This window comes from Alexandromys fortis, unplaced genomic scaffold (assembly GCF_014885135.2).
Source record: "Alexandromys fortis isolate MF-2015 unplaced genomic scaffold, M_Fortis_MF-2015_v1.1 scaffold_193, whole genome shotgun sequence".
NCBI lineage: Eukaryota > Metazoa > Chordata > Mammalia > Rodentia > Cricetidae > Alexandromys > Alexandromys fortis.
In genome coordinates, this window is record NW_026068083.1 from 603,104 (window position 1) to 624,909 (window position 21,806).

The following is a 21,806-nucleotide window of genomic DNA, read 5'->3' on the forward strand; positions in this document are numbered from 1 at the left end:
AATGTTTTCTCAGCTAGTATACACGGCTTTTATGTGATATGAACACCCATGTTGTTCCCATTTTGCAGATAGAGAGCCAAAATAATAGAGAAGATAAGTGCCTGCCTTGTGTCATAGGTTGTGAGTGAGGAAGTGGGGGGTCTAGGTGGAAACTCAGAAAACCTGCCAAGCACTGGGAATGTAGCTCAGTAGATAGCATTCAGGAAACCCTGGGTTCCGTCTCCAGCAGCACATAAACTGGGATGGTGGTTCATGCCTATAATTCTAGGTTGATGCAGGAGGGTCAGAAGTTTGAGGCCAGTATGGGCTATGTGAGACCCTGTCTCCAAAATCAACCATCATTTTTGCCTCAGAGCCTATTTTTTAAGCGATTTTGTATTTTTACAAAATTGACCTGGGGTACTTGCTCTTTGGGATCTTTTCCATGTAGTCTAGTTGCTCTAGAACGAGTTAACCCTTTACAGGAAATTTAGCCGCTATTTTATTTTATTATTGTGCATATGGGAGTGCTGCTGTGGACCAGTCAACAGCAGCACAGGGCTCAAGGGAATCCATAGAGTCTGTACTTTGACTTTTTTGTCTCTGGGTAGGAGAAAGGACACATTTTTCTTGATGATTTCCTTCTTTATTCGCCTTCCATATTCTACATTATGTGTTCTCTTATCTATCCAGAAGTGTCCCTTCTGTCTTTTGATGTTTTCCTTCTCTCTCTCTCTCTCTCTCTCTCTCTCTCTCTCTCTCTCTCTCTCTCTCTCTCTCTCTCTTCCTTCTCCTTTTGTATCCTCTATTTTTCCTCCACAGCTTATATATCCCAACCAAACTTTTCAAGCAATATAAAAATTACAGCGTGGTTACATTTTGTTTTTCAAGTGAGTAATTGCAATGAGTACAAGTAAAAAACAGCATATTTTCCATATCCCTTACTTTATTAAACATTTTATATGTTACAGGTGTAAAACATATTATCCCCAAGAACCCATGTATGTTTATATGCAACTTGTTATTAGATGTGTAAGCAAGCAAGTAAGCAAGGTATTTTCTGGCAGGCTACGTTTTGCAGTTACAAAGAAAGGACCAATCACTTTATTACTTTTCTTGAAACAGAATCTTAAAGGAATCACAAACCTAANAGGACTCATAAAGTTAAACATTTATATATGAAAAAGAATCAGTCAGCTCTACTTGAAACCTTTTGAGTGCATACCCACTCGTCAATAGTTTTTTAAATCAGGAGATTGAGGGCAGAAATGGTTACAAGGATCACCTTTGGTCATCAGTCAGTCCTAGCAAGAAAGGCACGTCAGCTTTCTTTTTGATAATTGGGCTACTTTGTTCTTGTCCCCTGACCTTACCAAGTTCCTCACTGAACTATGTGTCTTTCTAAAACTTTAAATTATCTTCTTAGGGTTTTCACCTCAAAACTATTTGACAAAAACATCTTAGTCTAACTTTAAGTTATTTTCAAGATTTTGTTTCAGCTATAATGGTTTTGCTCCAAAACCTGTGAACACATCTTCCAGCGTTAAGAGTAAAAGAATTTAAACTAGCTGGGCTCCTGGGACTCAGTGTTTTCCTTAATCATTAACCTGAACATTCTTAATCTGTGCAGCTCCTTAGGTGAAACTCATAGGCCCTAGTGGTCTAACATTTCCTTGTATTTATTTTTAATCATCAAAACTCAATTTAAACTAACATTATTATTATTACCAATTAGACAGTACAGCTTAGGAAGAAATCATCTTCATAATAATCCATAGGTAAAAATGCTCGGTAGGATGGTTTCTTCTTGGTAAACACAGTACATTATAGGCAGTGGGGATCTCCCCACACCCATTTACACCATGCCAGATACCAGAGAAAGGTGGCAGTGACAGGCACAGCAGAAGAAAAGACATTCTGGAGTCTTGTGGCCTTATCTATCTGAGATTTAAACATTAGGAATTCAGTTCCCGGTGGGCTAGAACTTCAATTGCTACATGGCCACTGGCATGGGAGGAAGGGTTGTGCATATGCACATGTGTGTGCGTGAATGCATGCGTGTGTTCATGTATATTTGTGTTTCCTCACATGTGTGTGCATGCGTGTGTGGTGGGGAATCAGAAGATAACTTGTAAAATCAGTTCTTTCCTCCATGTAGGTTCCATGGATATTAAACTCGGGTGTCAGGCTTGGTGGTTAGCTGCTTTACCCACTTATCCAACAGCTCCTCAGCTTCAATTTTATCTAGACATTTGTGGTTCTTGAGGCAAATATTGGGCTTGCAGTTAAATGTTGCGTACTGGCTTGATCATACTTGATTGCAAGCTCTGTAACCTCTGACTCGGGGCCCTTGTCTTGTAGCACTTCTTCAGTTATAGGCTTTTATCAGAGTTAAGTAGAAGTAGCATGATACATGACACATAAAACATCAAAAAATGGTAGAAATAAGAACTAAAATCTCTTATTAACTTAAAAAAAGTGTACCTATGTATATTATTAGTCAATTGTGGTATATAATTGATAGGGTCAAGAAGAGAAGATTCTTTCAAGCATCATTCTTTGGGGGGGGGAGTCAGAATTTATCAATTTACCTTTTACCCTTAAGCTTTGCCATTCAAGAAAAATGTTTTGGAGCTTGTGGGCTAGCTCTTAGTTAAGTGCTTAGTGCCCTAGGGGCTATTTGATCCCAGCACCCCTGCAGCCAAACCAGAGCAACAGAAAGTCTTGTAGGTGTCTACACAAGTGATAATATCTCTCTCAACTGTACACTTTCTTGCTTATTCTTTCTCTAAAATATAAATAATGGTATATCTTGCCTTTAATAACCAGCACTCAGGAGACAGAGGCTAGGGGATCTCTGTTAATTCATGGCCAGCCTAGTCTGCATTGGGAGTTTCAGGTCATCCACATAGAGCTACACAGTGAGATGCTGTCTTAAAAAAAAAAAAAAAAGGAAACAAATATTGTTTAGGTAGAGTAAAGGCCCTTCTAAGACACTAAAAATTTTTTTTCCCAAGGTCTGATCATTTATTTGTTACCCTTACAGACTTATTTTTGACTGGACTCAGACTTAGAAGTAGAAGCTCTCAGCGAGGACAGCCTTTGCCTCTTGGCAATCTGTTCCTGGCGCTTTTCTTTGGCTTCCTTCATTCTCTTGGCCAAAAGTTTAGCATATTCTGCATCTCCTCCTTGTTCATTGCTTCTTCAGAGCAATACGCCAGCGTTTGTGTTGCAGAACACATGGAGTCACAAGACGCTGAATCTTGGGTGCCTTGGTCCTGGGCTTCTTACCTTCTTTGTTTAAAGGCTTTCTGACAACATACTGGCGGACATCATCTTCTTTAGAAAGATTAAAAAGCTTTCGGATTCTGCTAGCTCTTTTAGGTCACAACCGGCGAGGCACAGTAGTATCTGTCAGTCCAGGAATATCCTTCTCTCCTTTTTTTACAATAACCAAGTTGAGAACACTCAGATTGGCATCCACAATGCATCCTCGGACAGATTTGTGCTTCCTCTCTCCAGTTCTCCTTGGTCTATAACAAGAATGCCCCTTACTCAACAGCAGGCACACTCTGCCATGAGTCAGGACACCTTGTTTCATGGGAAAACCTTGTTTGTCATTGCTGCCACTGATTCGGACCACGTGACCCTTCCACTCTTCACCCAGGGCATCGGCAGCCACTTCCGTGGCCATGCGCTTCTCATAGAAGGTCCGAAGCTTGCGTTCATTGTCCACTTCGATAAGTTTCTGGCAGCCGGTGGCATGGAAGGAGATACTCAGCTTCATCTTCGCACCTAAAAATTTTTTTAAAATTACTGAATCAGTTGAATTCTACATTGAGAGTGTTTGTATGCTTTTCTCCACTTATGCAATAATCAGCTCTCCTTGAATGGCTTAGCTTTTGTTGGTAGTCATTTTTTATAGTGATTCTCTTCTGGAAGGAGCTTTGTGTGGGGAGATGTGCATAGAAATACTGTTAGAAGCAGCAGGTTATTTTAGTGTACTATAGTTGACAGTTTATTTGAACACACACCTGTTTTGTTGAATGGTGACAAATGGCAGTTTGGTTTGTATAACTGAGTATCTTTTGGGGGACTTGAGAGCAACAAGAACTTTGGTCTACCTTATTACTGCTTAGGTAAATGATTAAAAACAGCAGAATTCTTCCATAGCCACAGTTTGAAACTTGCTTTTTCTGAACTCCAGTAAGGCTACAGTGAACCAGAGTTCACGCATTCTTCTCTTATTGGAAATCACGTAATAGACCATTAAGAGGGAGTCCTTCAGATAGCGTCTGGCTTGCTCCCTTCTTTATGGAAATGGGACAGGATGGATATGTTCAGCAATATCCCATGCCTGTAATAAGGGCAGAAGATCATAGACTGCCTGTGATGTCACATTGCTGGGCTGCTTCTCCTGTCTGCCAGAAGGGTTGCTTTCCAGCTTCATATGGAAACTATTCCCAGATCACCACTGGTACTCTGTTCTGGAGCTTTGCACAGTAGCCTATGGTGTTGTAGTTAGACCACTTGTTGCTACTTGCTGCCTCTGAGAGCCATGCTCACATCCCCATTTTTAGGCACACAGCCAGTCTATGTTGCCATTAAACAAGTTGTAGCACTCTGCTCACAAACCCCATTTAAGTGCTCAGCCTCCTAAAAGAGCCAGAGGTCATGCTGGCAGCACAGCCCAGAAAAGCCAGCATTTCAAAACACTGCGGCTTTTTTTTCTGCTACCACTGAATCAGGAAAAGCTATCTTTTTTTTTGTTTTTGGTTTTTTTGTTTGTTTGTTTGTTTTGTTTTTTCGAGACAGGGTTTCTCTGGTTTTAGAGCCTGTCCTGGAACTAGCTCTGTAGACCATAGGAGTTGTGGCACACTGCCAACAAGCAGAGCCCAGTCGGGGTGGAAATGCAGCTAAACTTTGTTTTTTAGTGTCTAGAATTCCTTTCCAAGCTTTCTTAGATTTTATGTGGATTTTAGTTGGCCATGTGGGTACCAATTTGTTGTAGGGAGACCATTTGTTGGTTCCCTCCTGCTCAGCAGCTCAGCCCTTAAATAACCACACAGATACTGTATTAATTAAATCACTGCTTGGCCCATTAGCTCTAGCTTTTTATTGGCTAACTCTTACATATTAATTTAACCCATTTTTATTAATCTGTGCATTGCCACTTAGGCCTAAGTAGCCTAGGGGAGTGGTCAGCCCTTGGCAGGCTGAAAGTTGGAGTCCAAGCCAGGGCAACTGCCAGGCCAGGGGCTTCCAATCATTCCAGACTTCTTGGATATAGGGCTGTTAGAATGCTGAGATGATGCCCCCAGCTTAATATTATAGTGTTTAGCAAGTTTAAGTGTTAACACTGCCACTTTGAGCAGGTTGCAGATTTGTGGTAGCCCTCCATAGCCCAGTTGAAACATGTGTGGGGTCTGGGGAGGAGATGACTCAGTGTGTGAGAGAGTATATGAGAGACTCTACAAGACTTCAATTCAAATCCCCAGCATTCAAATCAAAAAGCAGTGGGGAATGTAGGCAGGAATCCTCTAATGAAGTCAGCCAGCTTCTGATTCAGTGAGAGACTCCTATCTCAAATCAGTATGGTGTGATGAGGTACTTCTCCGAAATCTTTTTGAGATTTTACTGCTGCCAGCTGGGGAGGAACCCAGCCCTATAAACACTTGTTCTGGATTGCAATTCAGAGCTCTGAGGAACTCCAAATAGATCTACACATATCTTGCTGTTAAAATTTTGTGCAAAGGAAAGTTTAAATAGAAGTTAAAATAGAGTTCTTAGAAGAGCAGTGCCTTTCTGTTGTAAGAGGCCACTTGTTTGTTCCTGGCTGCTCAGCCCTGAAATAATCACAGAAACCAAATTATTTGCAATACTGTTTGGGCAATAGCTTAAGCGTATTTCTGGCTAACTCATATCTTAAATCAACACATTTTTACTCATCTATGTATCACCATCAGGCTTGGCTTACTGGGTAAAGTTTGGACTCCAGCGGGGCTACATGGCTTCTCCTCTCCCTGCCTCCTTTTGCCCAGCATTCACTTTAGTTTTTCCATTTGGATTTATAAAATACCTGTTTTTACTTTTGAGTGTTTAGAATTTTAGGATTATTTAGTAAGAGACTCTTAAATAAATAACATGCTCTTCATAGAAAAGGAATGGAATTCCGTTGTTTTCTTACACTAGTTTTGAAAAATCTAAATACAATTGCTTCCTATTTCTCATGGTATTTCTTACCAGCATTAGAAGAGCTGATAGTTAGCTGCTGGGGAAGGGTGGGTCCATTCTGAAATCAGCTTGCCCTGATCTCAGCATCCCCTTTCCTGTAGACTGCTTAAAAATTAATTTACTGTAGACATTGTGTTTTTCCTGGGGAATGGCATCTGTACTCCATGTATTCCAGAAGATCTTATACATACATATCAGTTTTGACTTTGTCCTTGCCTCCAGTCCTGAGGTCAGACTTTCTGGAAAGGTTCACCTGGTCTGTTTCAGCTACTCAACTCTGATAGAAGCAACCATAGAAAGAGGGACAGGAGAAAAGGACCTGCCTGCTTGTTAAGTGTCATTTACAAAACCAGTGGAATTCAACTCCTGCTCCAGACCTTCCTCCTCACTTTACCTATTGATGACTTGCTCCTAGGACCCCAGAACAAGCTTTGAAATTTCTTAAGCACAGGTTTCAGTTGTAACAACAGAGCCTTTTAAACACAGAGGTATTAGAACAATTGAGGAACAGCCATTGTCTCTGAATAGATAGGTGTAGACTTGACAAAACCACAGCACAAATAATAAAGCCTGGAGTAGACTCCAAGGATGCAGACACATAAGTAGTACTATTGTCCCTAGATGTCTTCACCCCTATTCATCTTGCCACCCTGTGACCTATCCTCTTTACTAATGCCATTAGTGCTTCCTCATCTCACAGATCACCTCAGAGACAGAGATATAGAGTCCATGTGGCACTGCTATTTTAAGGCTTCTCTTTCCCCCCACATCTCAGTCTTAGCAGTGCTCCTATGCAGTGGTTCAGGGTGGGTCCTCTTATTCCTATTGAGTTTCAAAGGCACTGAGGCTTTGGCAATTTGTGTGATTGTTGTCTTCAGCAGGGTACTACAATTACAGATGAAGAGATCATCCTGTATACTAGCACTTCTGGTCATGCAGGCTCCTTTAAGGAGCTAGAATGGTTCCAGGGTGTCTCTGTGGTATTGACAGGTGTCTGGGTTGCTTGTTGAGAATACAGCCTTGTTTTATCATGTTGTAGAATGAAGCCATTGTAAGCCAGGAACAAGTTGCCTTTTACACTGTTGTTAGCAGCCTTCTTTGGAGGTATTTTCAGTTTGGAAGAGACAGTGACAAGACTGACAAGAGCTTTCCCAGATGTTTGGCATCACAGAGTGACAGTTTCTTCTGTGTGTCTTCTACACTGAGTGCACTTCTTGTTTTCTTAATTTCAGTGCTGTTTGAATTTGGCCTTAGTGTAGCATTAGACTTCCCAGTGAAAAGGCCAGAGTGTCTTAGTTTGGCAAACTGTTTACCTTTTCCCCCTCTAGAATAAAATGTGTAAAGAAAGAAAGAAAGCCTTGTAATCTGTAAGAGAATACCAGTACTGTAAAAACATCATTTCCCATTTATAGGTTAGGTAAGGTGAGAAAGTGTTAAAGAGTTGGATATACTGTTAATAGTTGAGAAGTTCAGGGAAAGCAAGTTAATTGATCTGCACACTACCTATCTGCAGGCCTATCTCCTTGTCCTCCAGGGCTGTTGCTGTTATTAAAGAGTAGTGGTGAGAGGACGCGTCCCTGCAGCACTTCTATGATTGTCTTAAACTGATCACTTAGTTCTCCACAGACTTTGACTGATTCAAAGGTATCTTTATAAGCATTATCTGGTATCCTTATAATTTTCTCTGGGTACCCGTAGAACCTCATTGTTTTCCAAAGTCCTTTCCTCCAAATGCTATCAAATGCATTCTTGAAGTCAATATAACAGATATATAAGTCTTTTCCAAATTCTTCATATTTTTCTGCCAGTTGCCTCAAAGTGAAGATCTGATCAATTGTGCTCCTCTTAGCTCTGAATCTGCCCTGGGCCTCTGCTAGGATTTCTTCTGTTCTGCCCTTGATTCTTTGCAGAATAATGGAGGAGAAGATCTTGCTGCTATGGCACAACAAACTAATGCCCTTGTAATTTGAGCAATAAAGACTGTCCTTCTTGTTTATGGGAATTATGACTGAGTGCTTCCATTCTGTGGGAATCACTTCATGTTCCCATATCTTTCTGAAGAGTCTGAGAAGTACCTCAGCTCCTGAGCCTATTGTAGCTACCTCCAGCTCCTCCACTGTGATGTCATCCACCCCTGGGACCTTTCTGTGTTTTGTTCTCTTGATAGCTTCCTCTATCTTGATCCTGTCAATATTTAATATTTCCTTATTGTTTCTGGTGTTGGAGTGGCTGCCGAAGGTCATTGTATAGGGTGTCAAAGTATTGTCTCCATCTTTGCTTTATTTTCAACATTTCTGCTGAAAGTCCAAATGAGCTGCAGGCCATGGTAAATAGAGTGGTGGAAGTCAGTGAAAACCTTTGTATGAAAGTGAACATCAAGAAGACTGAGATATAACATATGGGAAGGGCGCACAAAGATTTTAACATGCCTCATCCTCCTTTGCTGTGACCGTCACATCACACCCCACCTTAGCCTTTCTTAAGTTCCCTCTTAACACTGAGTGGCTGCAACTTCTTCATTCAACTGGGTAGAGGTGATTCCTGGCCAGTTATCTGTAACACAGTGAGCGTTGTGGCCAGACCTAGAATTATTATGTGTCTTGAAAGGTGACATGTGACAGTCTTGTTTGGTTTTCACCCTTCATAGAAAAGTTCTGAAACACAATTCTTGAAGTAAAAACAGAGTTCCAGTCTGCCCCTGGGACTCTGGGGAAAGCAGAATGACAGTGCACAGGGCCAGCTGCATGTGGAGATTGTGTCCCTGGAGTACCCCTGCGCTCATTATGTTTGTTGAAAGTTCCTACTGCACATGGACCTTGCTGGTGAGGAGACTAATTTTGGTGGTTGCATGCCAGTCTCCACTGACCATAGAGAAAAGGTCAGTGCCACATCTCTTGAGGAGAACCAGCAATGCTGGAGACAAGGCCCTGGGGAACAAGGCCAGTTCCCCTAGGCCATTGTAAAATAAAATTTTAGCATTATGTTTATAAAGTGTGCTCATTCAGGATAGCAAAAATTGCTCATTTTTACTTTATTTAGAGGAAACCAGGTAATCCTATGAATTGGGTGTTTTCTTTCTCTAATGTGTCATAATGCTTCCTGACTGGTGACATAGGTATGTCTGTTTCTATGTCATTATGGCACTCTTGATGGATCTTGGTAGTGCGTAGGCATAAACATTGTCTAGGTCAACTGAAACTTAGCATGCATGTGCACTTCTTGGAAGTCCTTTCAGTCAGTGGTGACCCCATTCTTAGTTCTAAGGCAAAGAATCCCGACTTTTGGGTTGTCAGCCTTACCCTCAAAGACACTCTCTAGGATATAAAAACAAGTTCTCCATTTGACAAGACCTGGCAGTCCTGTGGTTCTGGCTACCCGTGGGGAAGTATTACCTGTTTGCTTGTTTTTTTTTTCTGGCAACCCCTCTCTTCTGCTGTATTTTAATGGTAAAGGAGAGGTTTTGACAGTGTCAGGGCAGTCATTTGTGTGGCACCTTTCTGTAAACAGTCCTGCCCCTTCTGTTCTAGTTGACAGCTTTCTGTGGTGACTTTGTTTGAAGCTTTCTGAAAGTTATTTGTTGTGACTAGGAGTACATATTTGCTGTCTCTCTGTTATGTAGAAGTCCTCATAACATAAACATTAAGCGACACACGTTTGTTACCACCCTCTGCTTTTTTAAACAGTAGCAAGATCCTAACTTGAACAGGAAACCTCCCAGACTACCTTACATCGGGGCTCTATTTAGTTCAGGTTGAAGCAAGTTTGAGAGATTGTGTCTTCCTTTCCTGTCTTTTTCCCATCGAGCCTCCCTTATGGCATTTACCTGTGAAACTCCAGTGAACTGCAACAGAAGTTAGAGTACCTGAAAGACCATATTGCTTAAGAGTCTAGAGTTGCTTTTGTTTCTTTTACTTGCTTTCATGTGTGTGTGAGCACACTTGTATATGCAGCTGTGCATGTGCATGGGCCTATTGTCTGGGCAGGTGCAAATGTGTGTGCATGCCCTTGGTGCCCTGTTCTGTGATCTGTTACACCTTGTTCTTGGAGACAGGATCCTTCAATCAAACCTGTAGCTCACTGATAAACCCTGTCTCCTCCTCCAGAGGCTAAAATTACAGCCGAGTCACCATGCCTGTTCAGCATTTAGGTGGGTTCTGAGAGTTCAAACTATAGCCCTCTTGATTGCCAAGCAAGCACTTTAACTACAAAGACACCTATCTTCTCAGATTTTGTTTCTTTAATCAAATTTGGTGAGCAGTTAGAAACGGTTCATGTGTAAGAACTTGCCTCCCGTTCTTGTTTGCCCAGAACATGTCAGCGCCCGTGTGAATAAGCATTTAGTGTTGTCTCCATCATCTCTTTGACCATCCTGTTTTTCTTTTCTTTCATCTTTAGCTCATTGGCTGTAAAAGCTAAAAACAGGCACTATTTTTATTGGTGTTGATTGGGTTCATGGAAATTTTGTTGGAGTAATTTAATCACAAATAGTTTCTTTCTGGTACTATAAGTGGAGCTGAATACTGTTCAGGCTTTCCAGAAATATTTTCTTCTCTTTCCTGACTGAATTTTATTCTTTTACTTGGATTACCCATTTCTACCCTTTAGAGTAAGACTGTTCTTTTATTATTAACTTTAGACTGGGAAAGTTCACTAGTGGAATACTAAGTTGTTGAGCTAAATGGAGGAGCCTCTGATCCTCAGAGATTGTTCTAAGGCTGGGGCTGCAAAACCAAATGCCCATAGGAATGGGAAGGCAGAAGAGTGACTGGAACAAGGGTCTTGTAGTCCCTGTCACATCTGAAAAGTCTAATGCCACCAGATGGTTTGATTCTCCTCTCTCTCCTCCCCTTTCTCTCTCTGTCTCTGTCTCTGTCTCTGTCTCTCTCTCTCTCTCTCTCTCTCTCTCTCTCTCTCTCTCTCTCTCTCTGTCTTTGTCTGTGTGTCTTTCTGTGTGTGTCCATACATGTACATACGTGTATGTGTGCTCAAGCAATCTTAATGATTGCTATATGTTGACCTAATTTTTCTTTCAAGTATGGATCAGATAGTACACCTGCCATGCCCACATCAGAAACCCACATGACCCATATACAGTTTGTCTTTCAAACACTACCTTTCAGCATGATGGTATCAGTGACCTGAGATGACCTCAGATCTCATTTGCTCACTTCTGATGAGCACATTACCTGACAAAGGTATAGAGCTTACCCAGAATTGTGTGTTATAGTCTTCCCTACCCTTTGGTGACCTCTCTCAGTGCAGAGCAGACTTTCCAAAGGATAGTGGAGTTTCAGGATGCTAGATCTCCTGTGGAACATCTCAGATTGTGCTCCTCTACCCCCAGTCCTGCATACACCAGAGTTTTCAACAGCAGTGTTCTTAACGGAACCAGAAGAATCTACTAAAACAGAAACTGGCTTCCACAGTTATTGAATGTGCTAGCAGTTTAGGATTGAGAAGTTGAAAGCTAATCATTATTCTGCCCAGTTACCGACTTGTTATTTACTTAATTTCTCTTTCTTTCTTTAAAGATTTGAATATGGAATTCAATCCTTCAGACCATCCTCGGGCCAGCACAATATTCCTTAGCAAATCTCAGACAGATGGTAAGTTACTAATTCATTTGCCTTTAAAAATACGGTTAGCCTAAATGTGAACATTGCTGGGATTTGATTTTTCAGTGTATGATAGAGTTCCCTTTAGTGGTCCTGAATTAGTGTCTGGTGATTCCCTTTGTTTATTCTTTAGTAATGAGTTAACAGTTTTAGAATTTTTCATTTGAAATAATTGTCTTCCTTTTGCCAATTAGCTGGGTTGTCTCTGCATATATTCCACACCAAGACTCGAGTCAGAAATTTCCCTTTAGGTCCTAAAGTTTAGGACATGATATTTATATAAGTTCTGAAAGATCAGATGTGTTCACTAGTTAGATAATAAGTAAAATAAAACAAAAATCTAAACAATTGAAAGTCAATTAACTGTCTCAGTCTTGTCACTCAAGAGTTCAAGTGAACCTACATGTGACATACAGATATATTTATTTATTTACCTATTTATTTACTTATTTATCTGTTGATCTATTTATTTATTTAAGCCAAACTTTGAGTAGCCAACTTATTCTAAAATTGTTAGAACTCTTGCACTCTATCCCAGGTATGTATAGGATTTCTCCTACACTGTGACATTGTCTCTTCTAGTTTACCTAACTGTTCTGGCTTCAGAAGAGAGAGAAGATAAATGCAGATTCAATCTTCATAAATCTTTTTGGACACCTATAGAGTAAGGCATAATGACAAAGTGACCATGGTATGTCTGGCAAAGAGGAAAACTTGCAGACCAACCCTTGACTCTGGACAGATTGATGGCTCTAGTTTAGATCTTAAAGAGACTACAAAGAAGACAAGTATGTCTGTGACAGTAGTTGATGGTAAGACTTGAAAGTGGTGAGCAGTGGTTGGTGCCAGCCTTGGCAGGATACAGTGCTGATGCAGTATGGATGGTTTTCTAGCAGGCCACCTGAAGTCTCTGGCACAGCTGTTGTTGTTGTTTTTTGTTGTTGTTGTTGTTTGTTTGTTTGTTTGTTTTAAAGTCTCCAAGAGTAAGAAAAGAAAAATCAGTAAGCACCAGACACTTGTGATTAAAAAAAAGCCCACCCAAAACTTTTCCTGTGATAAAGGGAAGCTGCTGAGAGGCATGTGAGATATTACAAGCAAAACAAAGTAGGTGTATGGGTGGGCCTTTGGTGAAAATGGAGATAAAAACTGATCTTCCTCAGATGCTTAGACAGTGGGGTGAAACAACAGTTAGAAGCTGCCTGGCTCAGTACAGGTTCTTCCTGTTGAGCTCAGCTGTCTTCCGAACCATCTCCTAGAATTGGCCGAGCGGGGGTGGGGGTGAGGGGGGGTGGCTTGATTGTCCTAGCACAAGGAAATGACCTAACTGAGGAAGGGTTATTCCAGAAATAGGTTAAGGTCAATCTCCTTTCTTCTAGAGTCCCTCTTCCTTCCTTCCTTCCTTTTTTTTTTTAAATAGAACTTCAGATCCTTGTATAGTGCTTCAGTTTCTCCTCACTACTAGGGCTTTCCACTCTGCATGCAGACATAATTGAGTTTCATATTGCAAACAAAAGGAAAAGTTACCTCTTCCAGTAAGTATTCCTCTCTGCTTTTTCCATTCAGACTGCTGCCTGTGCCTGAGATTCAGGGGGACATTAAACTCCTTTGCGCCTTAGTGCCCACCTTCTTCCTTTCTACAGACAGAGTCATTTGCTGAAGACATTTCTGTGTAATCACTGATTTTTACAAAGTAGCTTTTTAATGCACGTAATAATCTTGGCAACTTTAATGACTTATTTTTGAGTGAAGCAATTATAAGAGATTGGGTTATTTTATGAACTGACTTTGAACAACTTAGTACAGAAAACTTAAGGCTACCATTACTTCTCTATTCATAAATGCCAGTTAGGACAGTTGCCCCACATGCTACCAGACTGTGATAACCTGTTCCCTCCTTAGTTTTCCCTGGGAGCCTCCCTCTCTTGAATTTCTGAGTGACTGAGAGAGTATGGTCCTGATGGGAGCCTTTGTTGGTCACAGATATTTATATTATGATTTATAATAATAGCAAAGTTACAGTTATGAAGTAGCTTTGAAATAATTTTATGGTTGGGAGTCAATACAACATGAGGAACTGTATTAAAGGGTCAAAATGTAAGGAAGATTGAGAACCACTATGCACAGGGCCAGCATATTATGCAGCCTGTATTCAAAGTTGCTGCCTCTCCTCAGCCTTCAATCATACCACTAATTTATAGCCACTTTAGCTCTCTGAATACCTGAGCTGAAGACTTTTACTTACTTCCAGCCCTGAGTTACTGTGTCAATATAATTTTTCTAATTTATTTATTCCTTAGCAATTTTACATATACACACACTCAGTGCACTTAAATTGTCTTCCCCGCTCCATACTTTTTTTTTTTTTTTCCAGATCTTTGTCATGTTGTTCAGGCAGGCGGACCTCTAAATCTTGGGCTCTGGTGTTTCTCTCTTTGCTTACTAAGTAACTGAAATTGTAGGCAAATGCCACTGGCCCTGGCTTTTTTTTTTTTTAATTTGATTTCATCTTCAGTTAAAACTTCTAAAAGTTGTTGGTATCCATTAGTGTACATCCTTTCGGGGACAGCATATTTGCCTCTGTGCTATGTACTGGTCAACCTAGGAGCTGTAAGCAGCTGCTAGACATCATCTTACTTCCTTTTTTTTTTTTTTTTTTTGGTCTTAAGAACACTGGCAATCCTCTCTTCTGGCTGTTTTTTAATTGTACAATATATAATCACTAACTGTATAACAGTTTTTACTAACCATAGTCTCTAACCTGTATTTTTTTTTATTAACCATAATCGCTTATCTGTATAACAGAACAACAGACTTGACCATTTCTGTCTTTGTACCAATAATTGATAACACTCTGTCCCATCTCCCATGTTCCCAGGCCTGTAACTACTGCTGTATGCCCCACTTCTATGAGCAGCTTTTTGAGATTCCATGTATTAAGAGGTCACCTATGTTTTTGTCTTTCTGTGATGACCTTTTATTTCACATTAGATCTCAGATCATTCAGAGTAAATTTTTAGGTTGGTGTTTTTGAGACAAGGTCTCCTTTAGAAATAAACGAAGATCTGCTTACAGTCCAGGCTCCCTTCCTGCAGCCTCAGGAATGACCTCACCAGGATGCCTTGCCCAGTGCTGGGAAGTGTGGCTGACATCCTCCCTCAGTACACTTCGTGTCCTGGTCATTGTGTTCTTGACCCTTGGTCAGGTTCCTAGCTCAACACGGGGGAAGTTTGGTGTACATGCCAAACTAGGACTCACTAGTTCTATTTTGATGTGGCGTTTTTGGTTGCCTGTGTCGTCCTGTGTCTGTCTACCTCCCTCCCTCCTCAGGTGCTAAGATTAAAAGCATGTAGTACCACTCCCGGCAATACCAGCTGCATTTTATCTTAAGTGAAATATCCACTCCTCTACTTTGTGTGCTAAACTCAAATTTGTTCTCTGAAAACGTACCCAGAACTTTTAATTAGGTTATTTAAAGCCTGCTCTATGTCATTCTCAGAGAAACAAAACTTTGATTTTGAGCCAGGTTTGTTTTGTTTCTTTTGAGACAGGGTCTTTTTCTGTAGCCCCAGCTATTCTGAAACTTGCTCTGTTGTCCAGGCTAGCTTTGAACTCACAGGATAGAGTGCTAGGATTAAAATTGTGTATCATCACTCTTGGCTTCTTTCTGGGTTTTGTTTTGGGTTTGTTTGTTTGTTTGTTTGTTTGAAACAGTCTTGGTAGGTAGCACTGACTAGCCTATAACTCACTATGTAGACCAGGCTAGCTTCCAAGTTGAGTTCTGTGCAAGGCGTGAGATAAAGATCTAATTTCATTCTACAGATGTCTAAACAGTTCAGCCAGCACCATTTGTTGAAACTGCTGTTTTTCTCCAATGTTTAGTTTTGATCTGTTTATCACAAAGTCTATATGAGTATGGGTTTATATATGGTGTCCAGTTCTAGTCTATGCCTGTTTTTATGAAAGTACCATACTGGTTTTATTACTATAGCTCTGTAATATATTCAAAATCTGGGATGGTGATACCTCTAGTAGTGTTTTCATAATTCAGGAGCCTTTGGGCTATTTGAGTCTTTTGTGTTTTCATATTTTAAGGTTTCCTTTTCAGTTTCTGTGAAGAATTGCATTATTTTGAGGCAGGCTTTCACAATATAGCTCTGGCTGACTTCCAGCTCAAGAGATTCACCTGCCTCTGACTCTAGAGTGCTCCAATTAAAGGCATGCACCACCATGCCTGACCGATCATTGGAGTTTTGGTGGGGATTGTATTGGATATATAATTTGCTTTTGGTAGGAATGCTGTTTTCATAATATTGATCCAATACATGAGCATGGGAGGTCTTTCTCTCTTCTGTTATCTTCAGTTTCTTTCTTTAATGTTTTCATTCACAAGTATTAAAGAACGAGGTCTCTTTGCTTGCTAAGCCAGGACTCTAGCCCAGCTAGATGTGAGGCACCAAAGATAGATTTCTAGGGAAAAGCAAATGTTTCCTTATGAATCCAAGCTGTATGTGAAGGGTGGGAAACTCCAAGGCTCTGCAACTTTTTAGCTAGAGGCCTTTGATGGTACAGACTACAAGAGAAACACTTGCTCAGACCACAAGCTGAATTTGCACTGCCTTGAGTTAGTGCCTTCTTTTTGCAGAAACTTGTCCTTGTCCTTCATATCCTCTATAAGGAACTTCTTCGCCAGTTGATGAACTTATGTGAGCCCCGAAGAGCTAGTCTTTAGGAAGGACAACACAAGATTTGGTGACAGTTTATTACAAGGTCTCTGTGTTCTCTGACACCCTTCTGGCTTCTGAGGATGAAGGGTGTCTGTTGTGACAAAAACTGAGGTTAAAGCCACATACAGTGCAGGCCAGAATGTGCAGACAACAAGGGTGGACACAATATCATTTAATATGGGAAGGCTTACCTGCCTTCCTGAGGGGGAAGCTACAAGTGCCCTTGGAGCCTCCTAAACAAGCTCAGGCCTGTTTCCAGTACTTGTGGCAGGGAGCAAGTGTCTTCCAGTGCAGGGCAGGTTGGTTCCACATCACTTGGTCTCCTGTTAGGGATGTCATTGTGGTTACTAATAATTCATTTATATAATGTGGATCTATGACGATCCATTTGGGTTAGAAGTAAATAATTCTCTTAATTATCTTAAACTATTGGATGCATGTAATTTTCATGAGATTTACTAATACTTCATTTAGGTAATGAAATTTCCTACTCTTCTGTTGACTTCTGTTTATGGTATTGTTTAGGTAGCTGCATATTGACCTCTGTCAGTCAAGTTTAGATCTGCATTTGTGTAGCTTTATTTACACTTAAATTTGGTAAATGAATAACTGGGTTACCTTGGTTCATAGAGAACGATAGGACCATGGCAAAGAGGCCCATTCCTCAGCAACCTACAGGGATTGACATGCAAGCATGTAACATTTTTGTCCTGTCTTTTGTCTTCACAGTGAGAGAAAAACGCAAGAGTCTCTTCATTAACCATGTAAGTGAAACTGTCTCCCCGTTTTCCTAACGATTGTATAGACTTCGGTAGGTGAAGAGGCCTTATGTGTTGTGTAGTACTTAGAAGACTGTGAGGAGTGATGAAATGCTGATTTGCCAGGCATTGCTTGGGATTCATTCCCACAGCCATGTCTCCAGATTCCCTGGGACTGCGGAGAAGGGAGTGTGCCTGTGGATAAGACCACAGTGCCACCACAACATTACACAGGTCCAAACAAAGCAACGGCTTATCATTTTGAACCTTTCCTTTTTGCTCACACTGAATTCCTGTTTTTTGGGATTTTGCTTTTTATTTTTGTAGTGCAGTTCCCTTTGAATAAATACATAATTACTTTTAAGAGCAGCTGTCTACTTCCTTTCTCTCTTCTACATAATTGCTGTTTGTGGAACAGGGCCGCACATTGTGTGTGTGTGTGTGTGTGTGTGTGTGTGTGTGTGTACTCAGAAACAGTTTATATGTGTGGAATAACTAAACTTGACCCTTTAACTTTAAAAGCATTTTCAAAATTTCCATCTAACACAATTTCCTTCTAATGCCTTGGCCATTCTGGGCAGTGTATCTCCCCATGGTGGCTGCACAGGATAGTAACAGGTTCATCTTACCTTCTCCAGCCTTTCCCACTGCTCCCTGGTAAACTCTGTAGCAGACAAGTTATAACCACACCTCTCGTCTAAACATGTGTCTTGTTCTTTAAGGAAAAAAACTGCTTCTACAAGGTAAGGAGTAAGATAGTTATTTGAACTGCCAGAGTAAGTGTGCTGTATACTCTCACTGAAAACTGCAGTATGAATCTGACATTACAAAGTTTTGGCTCAGGGTTAATAGACTGCATTTCAGAACTTGTAGATTTTGACTTATGTAATGATAAAGCTGTGTATTTAAGACTCAAGGCCATTAAAAGGACACATGCTGAGCCCATAAGGAACTGGTGATTCCTCCACAGCAATGACATCTAATGCATACATATCATTTCCTAGAGGTCAGAGGATCCATAGGTTCATGTAATTGGAGGCTGTGCATTGATTTCCTGGCTGCCCAGATCCGAATAAACACACAGAAACTATATTAATTACCACACTCTTTGGCCAGCGACTCAGGCGTATTTCTAGCTAGCTTTTATATCTTAAACTAATCTATTTTTTATTATTTTATATTTTACCATCAGACTCATGATTTGTTACCTCTTGCTTCCTGTGCTGTTACATGGCATCTGCTTCCTTTGGCAGCTACATGGTGTCTCCCTGAGTCCCACCTTCTTTCTCCCTGTATTGTTTCGTTTCCCCCTCCTCCGACACCTCTCCATCCCACCCCCACCCCCTGCCTAGCTCTAGTCTGCCCTGCCATAGACCAAAGCAGCCTCTTTATTCATAGCATACAGGGGGGAATCCCCCATCAAGATCCTGCCAGGTTTGTTTGTTTGTTTGTTTTATTTTTCTTGTGTTATGTGAGGACACATGAGCCATGTCTTCTGCCCTCTGTCGGATTTCTAGAGCACTTCCCTGGTCCTCTAGATTGGTTTTATTGTTGTTGTTATTTTAATTTTTCTTTTAATAGCCACAATAGTTTATTTATGGTTGAAGTATATAAGATAATTATAAAACAGTTTTAAACTTGAGGAATGGTATCAACAATATGAATTACACCACAGACAGCAACATGAAACTGCCATAAAACAAAGCTGAGGCACCAGTTTTTATTTTAATTCATTAATTAAAATAAACCATGCTTTAGGAGAACTGCAGGGCCTTTCCTTCAAAGATTGAATTTTATAATTTTGTATCCCTTGTAGGGAAAACTAAGACTAATTCATTCCCCCATATTCTTAAGACACTGTAATTTCACTCTTGGAACTTTATATCAACCTCCTTCTCAATAAGCTTCAACATACCCAAAACAAAGGAAATCTAGAAGAGGAGACAATACAATTAGAGGTCCTCAGGGAGAGAGAGAACCCAAGCAGTAGACTTCACTTAAGTCTTGCCGGGTAGCACTTCCTTGGCTGTCTAGGTTTGCAGCATAGAATTGTAAAACATCTATGGGATCAGAGTGTAACATGAGAAGTGGTAATGCAAACGGCTGTGCTTTTTGTGTGTTAGGAAGTGGTGTATTCCTGAATACAGAAGGGTGAGTGATTGAAGCTCTTTTCCAGTATTTACCTCTCAGTGAACTTGATTGCTTTCCCCACTTTAACACTTAGGTGCTAGAGAGCACATAAGGGAAGAGCTGAAATTACACCCAAACCCAAGGGCGTGTGAGGAAAGAAGAGGTTTGATTGTCCAGGCTACTCTTGATGATGGCTAATTGAACAGGTGTGATCTCACATCTCCAATCTCCATAATTGTTTTCATATGCTCTCCACTGTGACCTAACTTGTATGTGTCCTGTGCACTCCAGGCATGTGTCTCCTACTGAATCAGTAGCCATGGGCCAACTTATGTGGATCTGGGTGCTAGGTTGTACACCCCAACTCATGCTTTTCTATGTGATTTGTCCAGCAGTAGTACAGTGAAGTCGGACAGATGTTGATCTCTCACATGTCCTTGTCCCAAATAAAGATAGTCATGTGCTGGGTTTCTTTGTAACAGGTGACCTGGATGGAACATGTGATCTTCCACAATGTTTGATTTCTCCCTTGGGTTTCTGAAGAACCTGTGTGGTGTGCATTGCTCAGGCATTCTACAAAGAGGATGCTGTTATTCTAGAAACAGTGCTGTAGATGAGCCAGTGAAGAGGAATGGTCAAGGTTCCCTCTGCTTCTAGCTAACTAATAGCAACTATAGGTGCCTTGGTTACTGTTCTCATTGCTGTGATCAAATACTTGACAAACACAACATAAGGGAAAAAGGATGATCTTGTTTGACAGTGTGAGGGTTCAGCCCATGGTGATGGGAAAGTCATGAGAGCAGGAACTTAAGGGAGCTCATTACGTTATATTTGCAATCAGGAAACAGAGAAATGGGAGTTGGTGCTCAGCTTACTTTTTCTTCCTTCTATAGCCTGTATCTACCCCTTGAAATAGTGCAACCCTTGTTGAAAGTGTTATCTTCCTACTTCAGTTACACCAGTCTTGAAAAACTCAGACATGCCCAGAGGCTTGTCTCCTAGGAGATCTTAGATCCTGTCAAGTTGACAATCTCTGTTAACCACCATAGCAGGGAATGTGACCTCCTCCAGATGGGAAAGTTCCTCTGGCTCCTACCTGGAATTCCTCCTGTGAGAATGGAACCACAGGTTGGACAAGGACCAAGAGAGGGTTAAAGGATTAAAATGTCACTACTTCTAAAGATTTACTACAATGGGACTAGAGTAGTCTGACAGTCCCAAAAGCAATGAAACCACGTGATGTAGAAAGATTAATATTCTAATCAACATTTTTATTTTAGATGTGATTAGAATGATCAATTAAAGAAAAACGTAATAAGTTATGAAAAATTTAAAACCTTTTCTAAAGGTCTTTATTTAAATATTTTTTTATTTTAAATATTTTTTTATTTTATAAATTTTATAAATTTGCTGTAGTTTTGGTTTTGCTTTCCTTGAAAGTCAACTACTTCAATATATTTTTAAATAAAATGTGAAAAATCTCCAATGATAAATTACAATGTTGTAGATAATTGTAGTTGGGAATCTTCTAACATCCAAGGAAAATTCATACCATTTGTGTTCTCCTCGTTTTTCTATGACATCCTCCTGCCTCCTAGCAACAGCATATGTAATGTGAATTAATTATTCTAAGATATTTAATGAAGTTTGGGGAAGTGAGAAGAAGACATTTATAATATACAAAGACTATTGCACAGCAGTTCTATGTCTTAAGTTACTGAAGTAAAGGGGGAAGTGGGACAACCTGTAATATATTTTTAAAACTCTGAACTTTGCTTCTAAGAGATTTGTTCTTATTGGGAGAGAAACAGTATTTTTGGAGGATGCTAAAGAAGATTCAGTGAAATTTCAATTATATGAAGATTTTAGAATCCACTAAGATGAAGGAATGCCAATTATTTAGAAGTAGTTTCAAATTGAAAGATTAGAAAATAAAAAAAGGAAGGAATGCTGCCAAGCTCTCTTTACAAACCCAATATTACAACAAAAAGATAATGTTACAACAAAAGAACGAGAATTATTATACAGTTTCCTTGATAGATATCTATGTACAAAGATTCTCAATTAAAACATTTGTAAACTGAATTCAAGAACTCTTGAATTATACACCGTGATCATATTGGTGTCATTCCAGATATTCAGAGATGTTTCAAACATACACAAATCAATAAATCAGTACATCACATAGATGAACTCAAGAGACAATACACAGTCATCTCAGTATATTCAGAAAGCTTGTTTGGTTGTTTTACAAAATCTAACATCCTTCAGGATAAAAGGCTCAAGGGACAAGGAGTAAAGAAACATTTAGACATAATTTTAAAAAAAACAATCTTATCCACAAATCCATGCCTAACATTATGTTA

The 21,806-nt window shown here is 40.2% G+C and overlaps 1 protein-coding gene and 1 pseudogene across 2 annotated transcripts in view; one reads left to right on the forward strand and one right to left on the reverse strand.

The window, feature by feature from the left end:
- Ccny (cyclin Y) overlaps nt 1-21,806 on the forward strand; it is a 73,174-nt gene that overhangs the window by 21,893 nt on the left and 29,475 nt on the right. For both annotated transcript variants that reach the window (XM_050122081.1, XM_050122082.1), the window contains exons 2-3: nt 11,745-11,819; nt 17,282-17,316. In XM_050122081.1, coding sequence (XP_049978038.1) covers nt 11,745-11,819; nt 17,282-17,316 — 110 coding nt within the window. The remainder of the gene's footprint in view (nt 1-11,744; nt 11,820-17,281; nt 17,317-21,806) is intronic.
- LOC126488538 (40S ribosomal protein S6-like) lies at nt 2,957-4,213 on the reverse strand (annotated as a pseudogene).